This window comes from Euprymna scolopes, chromosome 22 (genome assembly GCF_053919585.1).
Source record: "Euprymna scolopes isolate OS-2025 chromosome 22, ASM5391958v1, whole genome shotgun sequence".
NCBI classification, from domain to species: Eukaryota; Metazoa; Mollusca; class Cephalopoda; order Sepiida; family Sepiolidae; genus Euprymna; species Euprymna scolopes.
Genome location: NC_136503.1, coordinates 37,510,971 through 37,530,302, shown reverse-complemented (window position 1 = coordinate 37,530,302; position 19,332 = coordinate 37,510,971). Strand labels below are relative to the sequence as shown.

General features: G+C 33.2%; 1 protein-coding gene across 1 annotated transcript in view; it reads left to right on the top strand.

The window, feature by feature from the left end:
* LOC145243974 (structural maintenance of chromosomes protein 1A-like) overlaps window positions 1-19,332 on the top strand; it is an 83,521-nt gene that overhangs the window by 50,865 nt on the left and 13,324 nt on the right. The window contains exons 18-22 of the mRNA XM_080107109.1: window positions 1,909-2,042; window positions 2,734-2,855; window positions 4,269-4,354; window positions 14,147-14,365; window positions 17,466-17,657. Coding sequence (XP_079963235.1) covers window positions 1,909-2,042; window positions 2,734-2,855; window positions 4,269-4,354; window positions 14,147-14,365; window positions 17,466-17,657 — 753 coding nt within the window. The remainder of the gene's footprint in view (window positions 1-1,908; window positions 2,043-2,733; window positions 2,856-4,268; window positions 4,355-14,146; window positions 14,366-17,465; window positions 17,658-19,332) is intronic.

Sequence of the window (19,332 nt, the reverse complement as noted above, 5' to 3'; positions counted from 1 at the left end):
TTTTTTTTTTTTTTTTTTTTTCTAGAAAAAAAAAATCGCAATTGAAAAATTGTAATAGTCAGTTATCAGCTATTCTTATAGCTTAATCTATAATTTATATAATACTAGCAGGACCTGTGTGCTGGAAGGAAACCAAGAATCATAACTCCCAGAAGTAAATTAACCAGAAAAAGGGTTGTTTTTTTTTTCACCTACTAAGCCTTTTCCACAAAATAACAAATTTTTGTAAAATTTGTTACTTGTTTGTTTGGCCAGTGTGTATGTATATGTTTCAATTTTTGGGGTGGGTGCTTTGTGTTTAATTTAAAATTTAACAAAAGAATAAAATGCCTTGTGTCTGAATACAAGAAAATGCATTTTGCTGAATTTAATTTTCCTAATGAAATTTATGTGGGGGAAAGATAATCACCGACTTGTTTGCTTGGCTGCGATGTGTGTGTGTGTGTGTTTTTTGTTTTGTTTTTTTTTCAGAGAGGAGGGTAATTTATAATGTAGAATCAAATTGTAACATGTGAAAAGATTGAAAAACTCCTTCCATCCAAAAATGATATTTTTTTTTTTTTTTTTTTTTAATTTTTTTTTTATCGATTATGTAAAAAATATGTATGATAAATGTATAATAAGATGAAAATATTCATAAAAATTTATGAAGGGGGAATTTGAGATGTCCTTTTGCAAATCAATATGCAAATTAACTAAAGTACATTATGCTCTGTATATTAAAAAGCCAATATTGTGTTTTGAATATGAAATTTGCATTTTAATCTCATCACATTCAGTTTTATAATTTAATTTTCAATATTCATATTTGGTACATTAAATGCTAAAGCAATGTAAGTTTTCTACCAAACTTAAATTGATTAAATCTTTTTGTGTAAGAAGAAAAGCTTGAAGACTTGTTTATAAAAATATCTAAAATAAAAAAAAAATTAGTAGTTTTGCCAGTGACAAACAGTTTGAAGAATTTTGTAAATGTAAAATTATAATCTCGGCAACAAAAATTGTCATGTTTTTGGTTTTTAGTTGTTTATGCATCTTAGAAATTGATTCCAGATTTTTTTATCTGGATTGTACTTGATTGCTATTTTTTTTAGGTTTGTAACAGATTTTAATTCTTTTAATTTTTTTTTTTCAATATATATATATATATAGCTTTAATCTCAAACTTTCTAAATAATTGTGACAACTCCAGAATTATGACCTCATAAAAACTATGATTCTTACCTACCATATGTTTTCTTGTTGCAAAAATATTTGTCAGCTAAATATCTTTTGAATAAATAAAAGGCACATTTTAATTTAGTTGGTTATTTTAACAATTTAAATTTTTTTTGAAAATAGATTTTCTTACTGTAAAAAAAATGTCTGGTGCTACCATATCAGTTTCCTGACTTGAATGCATAAAACATTGTTCTTGTTTTTTTGCTTTCACTTTACAAAACTTAACAATGTTCACCAAAAACGAGAACACCTTTTCTCTCCAAAACAACCAAATTAAACACCATGAATAAATATTTGAAAATATAAACTTTTTTTCAAAATTACTGAATTCAAAATTAAATAACTTAAATGGTTGACATGCCATAAAACATACAACCGTTATTGTAAACAGCCAGCCAAATCTTCTTTGAACAAATAAAACAAATGTCACTTTTATGTCGATTGTATTAGAATTTCATTTATGACGTCTTATTCGATTTTGGAACAATTAAATATAAAATGAGTAAAACATTTTTGTCACACCACAGCACCAGATATGCAACAATTACTTTTTTGCATATCATCATTCACGCTGGGAGGATCTCTCTTTAACAAGTGTAAAAATGATAACATATGTGCAAACAAACATACAAATGCATTGTACAGTTTTTTTGTGTGAAATGTTTTTGTATTAATTTCTTTTTTTAGCCCCGGATTAAAGAAATTAATCGCAGAATGTCTGAGCGAGGTGAAAAGATAAAAGATTTAGAGACTAAAATGAATAATGTGGAAGATGAAGTTTTTTCGGAATTCTGTAAACAGATAGGAGTGGATAACATTAGGTTTGTAACAGATTTTAATTCTTTTTTGATTATTTGTGAACTTTGACATTTCTTAAAAGTAAACAAAAAAATAATTTATGAGAAATAGAGATACAAAATATAGCAGGCAACTGAGTTGGAGCTGAAAAAGTTAGATTATTTACCAGAGAGAAAGAGATAAGTAGAGAGACATGAAAATAGACTTCTATCACAGTTTTTGAATTTATAAAGAGATTAGTTATAATTATTAATATATTAACTGTCCTTTGAAACCTTGCTCATATTTTGAACATACATATATACATTCGCACTACACATCTCCAGTGTTATTCTCGCATGTTAGCCAATGTAACTTCTGACCTTCAAATGCGATATTACATTGACCAAAAGTGTGAGAATAACATCCAAAATGAGAACAGTAGTCTCAAATGATCAATCCTTATTTTAAGAATTTTTTGGAAAAAAAAAATCGCTCATCTCACATATGCTTGATTTTAATCACAGTTTTGTATTTTGCAAAGACTATTATAATTGAATATGTGCATAATGGCCAACATAGATGAAAAATAATAATAAAAATAGGAATTAAGAGAACATATGTAGAAACTACTTAATGTAATATTTAACAGGATTTTATTTTTTCTAAAGGAAATTACATAATAAACAAATAAAACTAGTAACATCCAGAATGATTGTTTTCTTCTTTTTATAGGCAATATGAAGAGAGAGAACTTCAAGTACAAGAAGAAAGAGCTAAAGTACGGTTAGAATTTGAAAACCAAAGATTCAAGCTACAAAATCAAATTGAGTTTGAAAAATCTCGAGATACTATTGGTATGTTGATGATCAATTTTTTTTTTTTAAGAATTATTGCAACTTTTCTGCTGATCTTAGGCATAAATCCAAGACATATTTACTTTCTCCAAATTAATCCACTACTTTTTCTCCTATATTGGTTTCCTATTAAAACAGATAACACCGTGCAACACTCCAAAAAAGTACAGGACATCTGTGGCCATTTTTTTATATACACAATGGCATGGAAAGTCCATTTCTGTCCTTTTTGTCGAATTAGGTACGGTTTCTTTTTATAAAATTGTCACTTTCGAGAATTTTAGTGATGTGAGTGAATGTGGTGAGAGATTTCATTCAGATATTTCGATGATGGAGAAATGTTTTAAAGAAAAATGAAACCCTGGCATGTTGGCAGACCTGCTGAAATATAAAAAGGGAAAATGACACTCAACACAAGACTGTTAAGAGGACAAATGTTGTTTAAACCGACAATTCTGTGTTTTTTCATTCATAACCAATAATAATAAAATATGGTTCATAGTACATGAAAATTGAGCTTGATCTAGAGAAATAAAGGTCACATTTAGTATTATGATAGTTTTCTTATCCTGAAACAGGTTTTATGTGGTATGTACTTTCCTTTAACCTGAAATTTGTTGTACAGTGTAATTTTTTTTTATTTTTATCAAATGTAAAGTTCTGGCGCTTTCCAGATCAGGCTGACTGACTAAAATGCACCAAATATTAATGTTAGTGTTTTTTTTTTTTTTTTTTGAAAAACTCAATCATATTTCGCAAAGCCAAAAAATAATGATTTTTCACTACAAAACGACCTAAGTACCATGAATTTGAAGATATAGACAACTTGAAGCATAAAAACTTTTGCTAAAATGATTGAACATGTGTTGACATGCAATGAAACAAAACATGCTAACCAAACTCTGTGAATAAATATTTAAAACATAAAACCTTTTTTTCTAGAATTAAAGAATTCAGCATTAAATAACTCAAAAAGGGATTATATGCCATAAAGCAAAAGCAAACCAAATACCATGAATAAATATTTGAAGCATAAACTTATTTTTTTAAAATTACTGGATTTGGTATTAAATAACCTGAAAAGGGTTGATATGCTGTAAAACAAAACAACAAAATGTAATGTGTATATACCACATACCCTCTTTTTAATTTTTTTAATCTATTTACTTGATGAAAAAAACCTGCACATAATATTTTTTTTACTTGGTTCACAAAGAAACAATCAATATTTATTAGTATTCTATACTTTATTTTGTTGACTAATCTGCTGACTCATTGAATGTGTGCAATATTTTAGCTTCAGGTCCAAAACTTAATGTTTACATTGTAAAATTAAGCTGAAACATTTGAGCTGTTTTTTTTTTTTTTTAATTGTTTGTTTAGCTTAGATTTTATTTGTTTCTTTTTTCTCAGGTAATGTACATAAATGGGATAAAACCGTAAAGGATGATGAAAAAGAATTAGAGAAAGTGAAAAATGATGAGCAGAAACACATGAAGGTAAATAAAAAAGAAAGATTCATAATTTGCATATATGAACGTCTCTAACAAATGTGTGGTGATGTGTCTGTGCAGTGGCAGGAAGGCTAGAGTAATGATCCATTTTAAAATTGACAATCGTAGTATGACACATCAACTCTTAGCTAATGACTTGAAGATTCCATTGGTTAAACTGAGCGAAGTAAATCCTGTCTGGACAGCTGTTTTGGTTGTGACGTCACACAGGATCAATGAAAATTCTGTCTTTGAGTGAGATCATTGTGGATTACATTGGATAACAATCGAATTGAAATCCTGGTGCTACCAGATCAGGCTGCCCTGTGGCTTCCTGAGACGAAATGCACCTACATTGACGTTTTTTTTGTTTTCTGATCTTTTTTGTAAAACTTAATTATGTTCTGCAAAACCAAAAACAACAGCCTATCCCCCCCCCCTTTTTATTTTATTTTTTCCTACCTTACTCCCGGTCCTGGATATGACCTTAAACTACATCCGATGGTGAGGTCCAGCTTACGGGCTTGGGGAGTGTGGAGCCACCTCTTAATTGCCATTGCTCCCAGGTCCACCCTGACCCGGAGTGGTAGTACCTGTTAGGGTCCCAACTATGGATTAAATAGAAACAGATTTTAAAAAGGAAAAGAAACAACAAAAAAGAAAGAAAAAGAAAACAAATATATTCTATTAAATTATCTATTTATTTATTTTTTTGCCCTGTCGGTAGGGCATGAGAACAAACCGACTGTCCCCCTGCAGAGGGTAAAAATCCCTCAATGGGGCAACCAGTTAGCCGTGGGTTGCTACCCGTAAAGTCTTAGGACGTGATCCTGGTGATTGAGCGAACCTAAACCAGGATACATAGAAGTTTAGGCACCGCAACACATTACTTTGGCCCTTACTTCGATTAGACGGGCGGTCGGAGAGGCCCGATCCGACCAATCGGCCAGTCACGCCAAGCCCCACCATATATTGCCCATTCCAAAAACCCACTACTAATACAACACATCCCCCCTCTCCCACAAATAACCCTACTCCCTAATATATGATGGAAAGCGGTGGCTGAGGGTCAATCGATTAGGTGTGAATATCGATGACGAGGCTGTAAACCCCTCAGGATTGCTACAGATCCCATAGCAATATCAAGAGAGAACAGATAATCATTATGATACCACTAAAGTCGGTTATATCATCATTGTATCCCTGTAGAGGCTGGGCGAATGGGTTTCCCCCCAGGCTCTTCCCAAATAGGACTCCGAGGTGGGTGGGGAACAAAGATGACGAAAAAAGAAAACAAAATATATGGCTTATTCCTCCCAAAAACCACCCAACCACCCAAAGAGAACCCACTCTGATGTCTCTGACATCAGTAGCTCTGACGAAGAGACGATAAAACCAAGGAACTCAACATTCGTAGTAATAGAATCAATGGAGGAAACTCCTTTGAGCAAACTATCACCTTTTAAAATTGAAAAAAATCTTAAAACTCTAAAACCAAAGTCAATTAAAAAACAATTTAACGGCAGCCTACTAATAGAAACCCATAACGAAGAACAAACTAAAGAAATATTGAAACTAAAATTATTTGAAAACATCAAAGTCAAATGCTACAGACATCCAACCCTAAATACCTGCAAAGGAGTAGTGAAAAGCCACGAACTTGCACTTTGTCCCTTGGAGGAAATCCGGACAAACTTACAGAAACAGAATGTGTTAGATGTTCGCAGAGTTCAAATTAAAAAAAACGGTGAGAAAATCGATACCAATACATATATACTAACTTTCGATTCCCTCACCATACCCAAAGAAGTGAAAGTCGGATATATGAAAATAAATGTAGAAATTTATATTCCAAACCCCCTCCAATGCTTCAAGTGCCAGAAGTTTGGACACCATCAAGATCGGTGCACACGATTACCAGTGTGTGGAAGATGTGGAGAAAGTGGCCCACACATTGACTGCAGAAAAGATTTCAAGTGTGCCAACTGCCTGGGAAACCATGGCGCTGGCTCTAGATATTGCGAAATATGGAAAAGAGAAAAAGAAGTGACCAAACTAAAACATATAAAGAATATATCCTACCCAGAGGCCAGGAAAATCATTGAAACTAAAACATATGCAGATGCAACAAAAAAAACTAATCCAATCAACAATCAAAATGGTCATATACATGTAACGGATACAACTGACAAGAAAATTGATGTCCTAAGCAAACTAATAAAGGAAATGAAAGAACTATTAGAAGAAATGAGGAAAATGAATAGTGCAATGTCTGCAACCAATCCAAGGATAATATTAAGTAAAGACACTACTGAACCACAAAAATAAACAAAACCACAAACCATTTCTACAAAAACAACCGAACAACCATCAAACACATCACAAGCCAGAAAAGAATCAAAAATCCCCCCAGACAAAAAAAACAAAAACAAACAAAAACAGGAAAAAAAAGATCCCGATCTATATCTCGAACAGGGACTCCGACAGAAAAAAGATTTGAGGGATTGGAGACGATGGAAGTTGAACACAATTCCAAATGATGAACAAAATATTACAATGGAATATCAGAGGGATAAAAGCAAACCAAAATGAACTCACATTATTAATAACAAATATGAGCCCAGCACTTGTCTGTCTACAGGAGACCTTTCTGAAAGAAAATAATACCATCAACATAAAACACTACACATCTTACAACTACATAAATAAAGATACGGACAGAGCTTCTGGAGGCACATCAATACTTGTGAAGAATGAAGTCCCTCAAAGACAAATAAATATAAACACAAACTTGCAAGCAATTGCAGTTTCAGTGACTCTACATAGAACTATAACACTTTGCTCAATATACATCCCTCCAAAAGATACAATCAACGAAACTGAGATAACTCAATTAATAAAACAACTCCCTAAACCCTTTTTTCTACTAGGAGATCTCAACAGTCACAATGTAATATGGGGAAGTAAAGAAACAAATAAAAAAGGAAAAGAAATAGAAAACATAATAAATAAAAATAATCTATGCCTCCTTAATAATCAAAACTACACCTATATGTACCCAGCAACAGGTACTTTCACCGCCATTGACCTTACCGTATGTGATCCTTCCATATATATGGACTATGACTGGAAAGTACACAATGACACCTGTGGGAGTGATCATTTCCCAATCATCCTGGAAAGACTAAGTACTAGCACTGAACAAAAAACACCCAAATGGAACCTACATAAAGCGGATTGGGAAGACTTCCAGGAACAGTGCAAAAACCAATTAATTATCGAAAAGAATGATGAAGATGACCATTTGAACTACTTCATTAAAACACTGACAAACATAGCAAATAATACCATACCGAAAACAACCAAAACCAACAATCACAACAAACCTTGGTTCACAAAAGAATGCAGAAAAGCCATCAGAGCTCGACGAGCTGGCTTGAGAAAATTCGAAAAGTATCCAACAAGCGAAAATCTGGATTTCTTCAAAAACAACAGAGCAAAAGCCAGACGAATCATAAAGGAATCCAAAAGAACAACCTGGAGAAATTATATATCCAAAATTAATGTGAATACCAAGGCGAAAACAGTTTGGAACATGATGAGGAAAATAGAAGGAAAGTGTAGTAGTACACCAATATCCCACATCTCTAAAGGCAACAAAATATACACCGATCAAAAAGACATTTCCAATAACCTGGCAGATAATTTATCAAAAATTTCATCATGTGACAGACAAACAGAGAAATTCAAAAAGATTAGAGAAAAGGAAGAGAAAAAGAAAATTCTATTTAAATCACAAAATACTGAAAAATACAACCAACCTCTTACCTTGCCTGAATTAAAAGAATCACTAACCAAATCCCATGACACAGCTACAGGGCCCGATGAAATTCCATATGAAATCCTCAAAAAACTTCCAGAAGCCTCAATGAAATACCTACTTGAAATTTTCAATATTATATGGTCCAGTGGAAACGTACCCGAGACCTGGAAAGAGGCCACAATAATACCAATCCCCAAATCTGAAAACTCAAACATCCAATCCCAATCAAGTAACGTCTCAGATCCATTGAATTTCAGGCCAATAGCTCTAACAAGCTGCATTTGTAAGACCATGGAAAGGATTATAAACAAAAGACTAATCTGGTTCCTGGAAACAGAGAATCTTATTACAGAATTTCAAACAGGATTCAGGAAAAACCGAAGTTCAATAGACCACATAGTCAGACTTGAAACCTTCATCAGAGAAGCCTTTGTAAGGAAAGAACATTTAACAGCAGTGTTTTTGGACATGGAAAAAGCCTACGATACTGTGTGGAAGTGCGGTGTTACAAGGGATCTGAAGGCGCTTGGACTAAAAGGCAGAATGCCAATTTTTATTGAAAATTTTTTAAAAAATAGACGGTTCAGAATAAAGGTTGGCACAGCTCTCTCGGACTTGAAAGAACAAGACAATGGAGTACCTCAAGGGAGTATACTGTCAGTGACCCTGTTCAGTATCTGAATTAACAACATTGTAAAAAACCTTAACCCTGGGGTAGATTGCTCCCTATATGTGGATGACTTCCTAATATGCTGTAGATCTAGATATATATCTATAATAGAAAGGAAGCTTCAATTGTGCTTAAACAAAGTAATGAGATGGACGGAAGAGAATGGATTTAGATTCTCCAAAAGAAAAACGAAATGCATGCATTTCTGCAAACTAAAGAACATACATAATGATCCTGTCCTAACCATGGAAGGAATGCCCATACCAGTTACTGACCAGTACAAATTCTTAGGGATTTTATTTGACAAAAAGTTAACATTCATCCCACACATAAACTATCTGAAAAAAAAATGTAACAAAGCTGTAAATCTTTTGAGAGTGGTAGCACATACCGATTGGGGTGCAGACAGGGAAACACTCCTTAAACTTTACAGAGCACTAGTCCGCTGAAAGCTAGACTACGGTTGTTTCATATATGGATCAACCCGAACATCATATATAAAAAGCCTAGACCCTATTCACCATACTGGCCTAAGATTGGCCCTAGGAGCATACAGAACTTCCCCCGTGAACAGTCTATACACGGAAGCACACGAACCCCCACTAGATCTAAGGCGAGAAAAGTTAGCCCTTCAATATTTACTGAAACTGAAGTCTTGCCCAAACAACCCTGCATACCAATGTACCTTCTATCCTAAATATGAAGAACTCTTTAACATGAGAAGAAAAACTATCAAAACGTTCGGGCTCCGAATGAAGGAAAGCATTGAAGAATCGAAAATTCCAATCTCCAGCATTCACAACTTCATACTGCCTAAAACACCCCCATGGACCATGAAACAAGTTGAAATAAAACTCAACCTAAACAAAAAGTCCAAATCTACCACAAACCCTATTGAATACCACGACGAACTTCAACATTTAAAATTACAATATTCAGACTACACCTTTATCTACACAGACGGGTCTAAAAGCAACAATCACACTGGATGTGCAGCAACGTACCATAAAATCACAATGAAGAGAAATCTTCAAAATGAAGCATCTATATTCACTGCAGAGACTATAGCTATCGATCTAGCACTCAACATAATTTCAGAGGAAACCACCAAAAACTTCATCATTCTCACAGATTCTCTATCAGTCCTATTATCTATACAAAATCAAAAACAAGAAAATCCACTAACAACAAAATTAATAGAAAAAATCAATATCCTTTCAACTACTAAAAACATTATTCTTGTCTGGATCCCCAGCCATGTGGGGATCAAAGGCAATGACAGGGCAGATACAGCTGCAAAAAGATCTTCTCACCTTCCAACTGACAATTTTAAGATTCCACATACTGATCTTAGACCCCAGATAAAAGCATACATACAGGAAAAATGGCAACTGCGGTGGAGTCAGCAAGAGGGCAACAAATTATACTCAATCAAACCTGAACTTAAGGAACGATGTCCGGACATCAAGAGATCACGCCGAGAAGATGTGATACTGACTCGGCTGCGCATAGGGCACACCAACTTTACTCATTCTTATATACTAAATGGAGAATCGGCGCCAGAGTGCATCCCATGCCAGGAGACACTCACAGTAAAACATATCCTAGTTGGGTGTGATGACCTTGCCCCAACTAGAAAATTATATTATACAGAAAGCAATATGGAAGACCTTTTTGAAAAGGTCAACTCAGCAAATATTCTAGCATACCTAAGGAAAGTAAATTTATATAAGAAAATTTAAGGAAATTTAAAGTCATCCAAATATACACATCCATGTATAAATACAACATTTAATTTCTTAGTTCAATTTTATAAAAAAAGGGAGGAAAGGCTGAAAAAGTCATTCCCCCCCTCCCAATAAAAAAAGTTAAAAAAAAAAAAAAAAAAAAAGGACTCCGGCATTAAATGACCACATAGGTTGATATGCCGTAAAACCAATCAATCAATCAATCAATCAACAATCGAATTGAAATCCGAAAGTTATCCAATTCCTGATTCAAATGGAATTTGTCAATTGGATTAATCTGGGATCGATCCGGAATTACAATCTTTTCCGAAAAAAAAAATGGGCCTAAATCAATAAGAAGTAACCTATGCTACTATAGCCCTTTATAGCTTTTTTCTGTTTTTCATTTGATCCTCTTTCCATTAGGCAATATTATCCTTTAAAAAATTTCTTCTCTGTATAATGTTTCTTTACTCCCCTCTTCTAATAAGAAGCGTTTAGCTTCGAAATGCCATGGCCTAAAGAGGTTTCCCTATCCCTAAATATTGTATTCTATTTTGAACTGATAGCATAATAAAATTTAATTGTAAATTTTTTATCCCTTTGTTATCTTAACTTGTTCTATAAAGCTGGTTGAGTTTATATGTGAATATATTTATCATATAAGTGAATGTTAAACGTAAAAAATAATATACATGAAAAGTATTTATAAAATTCTTACTGAATAGGTGTGAGAGGCTGGTATATAGATCTGCAGAATAGATTTCCACATAGTGGTTAAGGGGTCCTGAGTCAAAGATATCAAAAGAGTCGGAGTTGGCATCCTAGGAATTGGAGCTGAACTTTTACTATCCGATTCCGCAACCCTGTTCCAAATAGTCTCCTTTTATATTGCCTGTTTACACGTGGTAGAGGCGAACATATCTTATACTATTAAGTGCACTTTTATCAAATTAACACAACTATTTGTAGCACTTTGCATATTATTTAGTTTGTCATCTTAAATAGGAAATGTCATAACTTTTTGATGGTTATTTTATTAACCAGAATTCTTAGGGTGCATGCGTTTAACGATGAAAATGCTATTTCAAACTTAAGCATTATATGACAATCAACAGAGGAGTCTTGGGTATACTTCAGCAATTCCCGTTTCCAAAGATGAACACCAGAAAACATGAAGAACCAGCTACCAGCTCCATGTCTGTATTCACTGTTCCAGTTCATGTCTTCGAATGGTGCCATGTTCATTTTTAGTAATCATTAGATTGTCAGTATTTCTCATATTTAGCTGCAAACCAAAATTCTACTAGCTTGTTCTTCCAGGATTGGACTTGTTGCAGGTCTTACTCTCTCACGAAGGGAATTAAATTATGCAAATTTAAACTTACAAAATTTATTGTTCAAAGACAAAAAATACAAGACAAAAATAGTTTCTTTATTCTGCAGAATTTCAAATATTAGACATTTTGTTCTTCATATGAAATAACCAGCAAAACATTTCTTGTAGACTTGCTATAATGTTGCTAGTTAGTGTAAAAATATGAAAAGTAAAGTTTTTCAAACTAATGCTTGAAAAAGTATAAAAAGTGCAAAAAAATGGTAGTGAAAATAATGTCCATGATTGAAAATATAACTGTATAACAAAATTCAATTTATAAAGTTGGTTGCAAATTTGTAAAATCCATAATGCTTTTATAAATACATCAGCAGGCTTAGTATGTAAATATTCAGGTCAGGTAGATTTATTGTTCTTGAAAGGTTAGGTTAAAAATTTTACTATAAAACTGAAAAGTTAATGTAGATTTGTTAATTTTTGTAAAAGTTTGGAAGTTAAAAGTTAAATATGGCATTGTGTGTGTGTGTGTATCATATAAGACAAAACAAGATATATAGATATGAATTTATTTGTCAATTCAAATTTAATAATGAAAACAAGTTATAGACTATACCGTACTATGGAATTTTGAAGCTTAATGCTTCTCGTCAGAAGAGGAGAAAGGAGCTGATGTTCCAAACTTATTGGATTAAGTTTTTACACTGCTCCTGGTGAAGATTTTTTTTTTATACATCAGTGAGAATTCAATGATGCAAACAATGCTAATTTACTTTCGTCATCGCATACCAAAAAAAAGATTCTTTTTTGTAAGCAAGATAATCTGTGTTCATTCCCCAATGATAACATATAATGTGATCCTTATTCTTTTTACTCTTCAACTCACGTGATGACTGCTACACTGAATATGACTGATAAGATATGCAAGTGAAATTATGAAATGTATTTCTATTAAAAAAAAAATTATCATTTGATTTTATGTTTAAAAGTTAAAATTATTTCTCATTTATGAAAACAACAGATTTAATGTTAGAAATGAGAATCTATTATTTTCATATGAAGATATTGAACAGAAATGTTGAAGAAAGGGTTAATTTTAGTCACCATATCACTTTGTCTAAGTAGACTACACTTTTCAATGACTTTATCTTAATTTTATATTATTCTAGTCAGAACAATCTTTTTCTATCATTTTGACTTTATAATTAGGATCTGTTTTTATTGTCAGTTATTTCACAGAGCTGTAAGGTTTCTAATATTCCAAACTTTTGATTCGTAGAGGTCAAAAGCAAATTCCCAGATTATTCAGTGGAGGATGAATTTGGTGGCAGCCACAATATTAGATTTACATTTATCATATTCGATATTGTCAACGTATTTGTTACTTTTAACACTCTAAGTTATTTTTCTTTTAGACTTATGGTGAACCCAGTATATCCTTCTATTTCATCCATAGTCAAACTGGCAGGCAATCATAATAGTGAATGCCTTTCCCTTAATACAGACTTTACTAAATATCATTATAGTGAAAACATTATTTCTTTGAGGGGTCATTTCTCTAAAAGTTAAGCAAGCTGAATCCAAAGAAAGATAAGTTTTTTATATGAATCAGATTTAAAGTTTTGTGTTAGTTTAAAATTACACTGGTTAATTCGACTGTTATTATATGAAAATTATTTGTTAGTTTCCAAGTTTGCTGAAATTGGTTTTATACTTGTTTTATATTAGATTTTTTTATTCGTTTTTAGCTGAGATATATAAAAAGTTTATCCAAAAACAAAATAATTTTTATACATTGTTATTTTCAATTTTTTACAATTGAATTAAACTAACCATTTTATCAAAAAATTTATAAAAAAAAAACAGCATTTTAAAATTGTTTTGAATTATATTTTACAGTATTGTTGTTTTTATTATTTATTATCTGGTTTAATGTTTAATTCTACAAAATTTAATTAAGTCCAATTTTTATATAAGGACTGATCTTTGGAATTGGCTGACAAATGCTTTGCAAGTATGTTAGATGAATTCAGATTTCAAACAGACAACCGTCATAAATATGGAAAAGATTCAGTTGGACTTCATATGAAGTAAAATGGACTTAGCTGGGATTTGAAATTGATTTGTTGATTCCAGTCTATTTTTGTTAAAATGAATGTTGACGTATTAATTTTACATTTTCATTTTTTATGTCTTGTTTTTTATGGATGCGATAAAAATTTCGATTTTTCCTTCTTTCTTGCAGGTAATTGATGAAGCCATGCAAAGTCAGGAACGATACAAACAGCAGCGCATCACTACAAAATCACAAGTGGATGACATGGAAAACGTTTTGAATGAGATTCGTAAGCGTTTAACTGCACAACAAAAAGAAATAGCATCTTGGCAAAAGGCAATCAATAGTCTTGAAACCAAAATGGAACAGAAAAAAGCTGACAGACACAGTTTACTCAAGGCGTGTAAGGTAATGGCTCCTACTTTTTTTTACTCTTTTGTTCTTTGTTTTTCTTTTTTCTCAGTCTTTCTTTCTTCCTATTTTCCTCTTCCTTTTATTCCCTCTCTTTTTTACTCTCTCTCAGTTTTTATCCTTTTCTATATTTTTTATCCTTTTCTTTATTTTTATCCTTTCCCCTATTATTTATTTATTTTATTTTTTATTCAATTTTCACCCCAAACAAGGCACAGTGCCACTTTGAAGTGGTGGCTACTATCGGGGGCATAAGTTGCAGGGATATTATGAGAAGAGATGGGCAGCAAGATGTCTGTTCACATTACACTTGAACTTCTGCATGTCAGTACAGTTGGGAAAGCAGAATCCCGGAAGGGGGTTCCAAAGTCTAGCAGTTCTGGGGAAGAAACTATTGGAGTAGAAGGCTTTCTTGCACCTAGGATCTCTACGGTGAAGGGGTGGGATTTAGCTGCTTGTCTGGTTTGTCATTGAGGGGTACAAGTGCTTGTAGTTCGTCAGAGCATTCACCATTAAAATACTTGTAGAACAGGTAGAGGGATGCAACATTTCATCGATGGGACAGAGGCTGAAGTTTAGATGACAGTCCATGACCTACCAGGTTGGCAACTCTCTTTTGAACCCTGTCTGGGAGTGAGAGACTAGTAGCAGATGCACCAGCCTAAATGTGACAACAATACTTCATACATGGAGGTACAAGATACTTTCAGGTGTAAGTAGCTTTCTAGCACTGTAGAGAGAGCTCGCCTTCTTTGCAGCAGCCTTGGCAATGCTCTCAATGTATCTGTTCCAACTCATGTTCCATGTGAATGTTAGGCCAAGGAGTTTAAAAGAAGTACTTTCAGGTAATGTGTTTTTGGCCATTGCTATTGATGATAGAGAAGGTTTCTTGTAATTATTGAAGGAAACAAGCTTAGTCTTGGCAACATTGAATGTGACCATCCATTTTTGTCCTCATTCCACTACAGCTTAGAGGTCTTTCTCTAGTGTTTCTGCCATTTTCTTAGATATGTGTTCATTTTTTTCCCCTCATGCCTGTTACAGAACGTGGTGCTATCAGCAAATATACCCATCTCAGAGACAATTTTATCATGGAGGTCATTTATGAATATTAGGAATAATAAAGGTCCAAGGATAGACCCCTGAGATACTCCTGCATTTATATCATATTGTTTAGATGTACGACCGTCGAGGACAACTTGGATTCTTCTCTAACTTAAGAAGGATTTAATTACATTATGTATTCTTCTAGTGATACTATGTGATCTGATTTTCCTGAGAAGACCATTGTGCCATACCCTGTCAAAAGCCTTAGATATATCCTCCCCTGCTTTGTCCAGTGTATGGTATATATGTTCAGAGATTACAGTTAGGATATCTGGTGTGAAACGGGCTTGCCTAAATCCATATTGTGGGTCAGTTAGAAGTTTAGCAACTGTAAAGTAATAGACTAGAGCTTGATTAATTATGGACTCAAATAATTTGGCGAAAAGCGAGAGGAAGCTAATGAGGCGATAATTTAATATCAGTTCTTTCGCCAGAATTCTTAGAAACTGGTACCGCAGAAACAGTTTTCCAGCAGTCAGGAAAGAAGATTCATTAAGGCAGTTGTTGAAAAGTTTGGAGAGAACTGGAGCCACCTTGGCTAAGCATTTTATTTTTGTTTTTATAGCAAAGCTGGGATGAGATCGGGTCCACATGCTTTCGTGATGTCTAGGTTTTTTTATGATACCATGTACCTGAGAAGGGGTGATTTTCAGATCATCTAGTGTGGCATGTCTGCAAAGGAAAGTTGAGGAGGGAGTGGTTAGCTGGGTCAAATGTGGAGTTTGAGGCAAACTGACTGGCAAGCATGTTAGCTATCTCGGTTGTCATGCAAACAACCTTATCATTGTTTGATAGTAGGGGAATAACTATATTTTTCTTTTCCTATTTTCTTTTCCTTTTCTATATTTTTTCTTCCTTTTCTATGCCTTTTGTGCCCTTCCCTGTATTATTTTTCTCTCCCCAATTTCCTACTCTCTTCTCCCTTTCAGGCTGATCGACAATTTTTCTTTTTTCTAAGTGTTATTTAGTAATAGTTCATCAATAATCTATTATACAGTTGCCAAAGAAGTTTTTAAGTTACTCTTTTTAATTCTTCTATTTTGGGGGGAAACAAATGTCTTTTTAGCACCACAATTGTGTTAGCTAACAAAAACAGATTAAACATCACTCTATCCAGATGCATAAATTACTTATGCAATTCGTATTAATATTTAACTAGTGGGACCTGTGGAAATTCCACAGGGGACTGATTCATATGTAATATATTGATGTTGGCATTCTGTAGATGTTCAGCGTAAATGGAGACGCTGATATTATTGTAACTATTTTGTTAAAACTACAAAAGTATTTATCCAAGCTAGCAGGGACGCCCGGCATAGCCAGGTCGTAAAATACGTTTAATATGATAATTTAATTCTTGCAGATTTCGTATATATTATTATAGAGATAATGTTCTATCGATTTTTATATATTATAAAGTTGCGATTTTAAAAATAAAAAATATATCTATATGACTGGGGGTTCATCAGCTTGAATTGAAACTGAATCCCTAACTTATGAATAAATAAATATATATATATATAACCATAGTTCCTTCAGCTATTACCGAAACCAAAACTTATGAAGAATTCTTATAAAATTATTTATAAAAAAAATAGATTGCTAAAGTGCCATCAGCTAAAATTGAAACCAAAACCAAGATTTATGAAAAATTCTTGATAAAATTATTTTTAAAAAATAGATTATTGGAGTGCCATTAGCTAAAACCGAAACCAAAACTTATGAGGAATTCTTGGTAAAATTATTTATAAAAAAATAGATGACTCTAGTGCCATCAGCTATAATCGAAACCAAAACCAAAACTTACGAAGAATTCTTGGTAAAATTATTTATTACAAGAAATGAAAGTATATAACAATTAAATGACCTGGATGTAAGGGTGACACAGAAAATAACACCTGCTATCATATTAATATATAGATTTTTCTATACTATTTTTCTTTATCTTGTTTCAGATTGTTTCTAAATATTGTTTTATCATTTCTTTCAGATGGATGACATTCACTTACCAATGAAACGAGGTTCAATGGATGATATCAGTCAGGAGAACGACTCTAGTCAAGCTGATGAGAATACTTCAGACAGCACTGCCCGCGAAAGTTCCACTGGATCTCGGGCTATTTATGAGAAAGAAGCTCGTATTCAGCTTGATTATAGTTTGTTGGATGAAGATGAAAAAGAGGTTAGAAGAATTTCTAACATTTTTTATTTTTTTTAACTTTTTTTTTTTTTTTTTTAACTTACAAATACAAATAATCAACAAAACATAGAGAATATGTGTAATGGAACAGCCCAAGTGTAAAAGGAATAGTCAAAAGTAAAGGAGGTAGGAGTTTAATGTTCAATAGGTTTAGACAAAGAAAATTGTTTTTATCCATGTGCGTGAAACTGTATATATAAGCTATCGGACTGCTAAAATATTGAAATAGTTCATGACTGTGACTTGTTTTGTTCCCCATGATGCCAGTAGCCAAGAAGCTATGGCCAGAGTTTGTGTGCTCGCAAGAAATCTGTAATGTTATGACTGAAAAGGGTTTGTATGGCAAGTTGAGTATCTCACTGGTAACAACATTTGAGTTTGTATTTATGTAGTCAATTGAAACGGGTACTTGGTTCCCAGAAGCGACTCTTTCTGATTGGTTGAAGTCTGATAGAGACAACCAATCCAGATTGAGTATTTTGATAGGGTTGACCAATCAGTAGTAAGTATTTCAACCAAGTATTAAAATTTATAAATTATGACTGAGCTATCTGCCATTGTCTGTGTGTTGTATAAAACATGATATCACTGATTAAATTAAATAAAAAAGTCTAATTGCTGTATATAGTTTTAGTTCTCTAAAACTAATCTTAATGATTTTGTGGTTTCAAAATATAATTTATTCATTTCTTTTTAGACCATAGATTTGCATATATAAACTGCAACCTGGTCATTGTGGATGTCTCTCCCTACATCACATTGTGTGCATTATCGAAGATGTATCTAAACCAACTTTCAACTGTAGCTTCCCTCAGCTGATAAAGTTAAATATTTAAACAAATATAGATGACATGATTTTGTTTTATATATTCATTTTGGCAACAAAACAAAACTAAAATCTATTTCTAAAAAATAATTAATGATTAAAATAAAATTATTAATTTACAAAGAAAAATAATGAACCCCCTCCTTACTAAGTTGCCTGTGGTGTTATTCTCTCCACTCATATGGTGACACTGGCAAGCTCTGGTAGTGTATGTATGTTGGAACGATAAAATTGTCACCCTAGAAAAGACGATATAATTCCGTTTCCATTTGATGAAAACCGTTTGTTTTTTTTTTTGTTGCAGACCCTCTACTAGTTTGTTAGTTGTGTACAAATCCCAAAAGCGATAGAAGCCTTTTATCATGTCTAAAAGTAACGCAATATTCAACGAGCATATGTGCCACTGTACAACTTATGCTCTTTACCGATGCAAGATATGACAACAGGACCATTGTCAGCACCCTCAAAATGCATCGCTGGATTGCCATGAATAACAGGGGTGTGATTTCAAGTGGGGGTTACATCATGCCATCTTACATCTCTGAAGTCGGCTTAAAATTCAACACCAAAGTGTACCTGAATCTGCTAAAGAGTGTGATGATCACCTGGTACAAGCAGGTGGCTGCTGACAAACCCTGGGTGTGGCAGCAATACTCGGCACCAGCCCACAAATTCACAGAGATCCAGGCTTGGCTTCAGGAGGAGTGCTACAACTTTGTACCTTTTTCTTACTGGCCTTCCTTTACCCCCCCCCCTCCCCGGACCTGAACCTCCTGGAGAACTTTATTGTGTCATACGTCAAGAATATCACCAACATGACCTCCTACAATA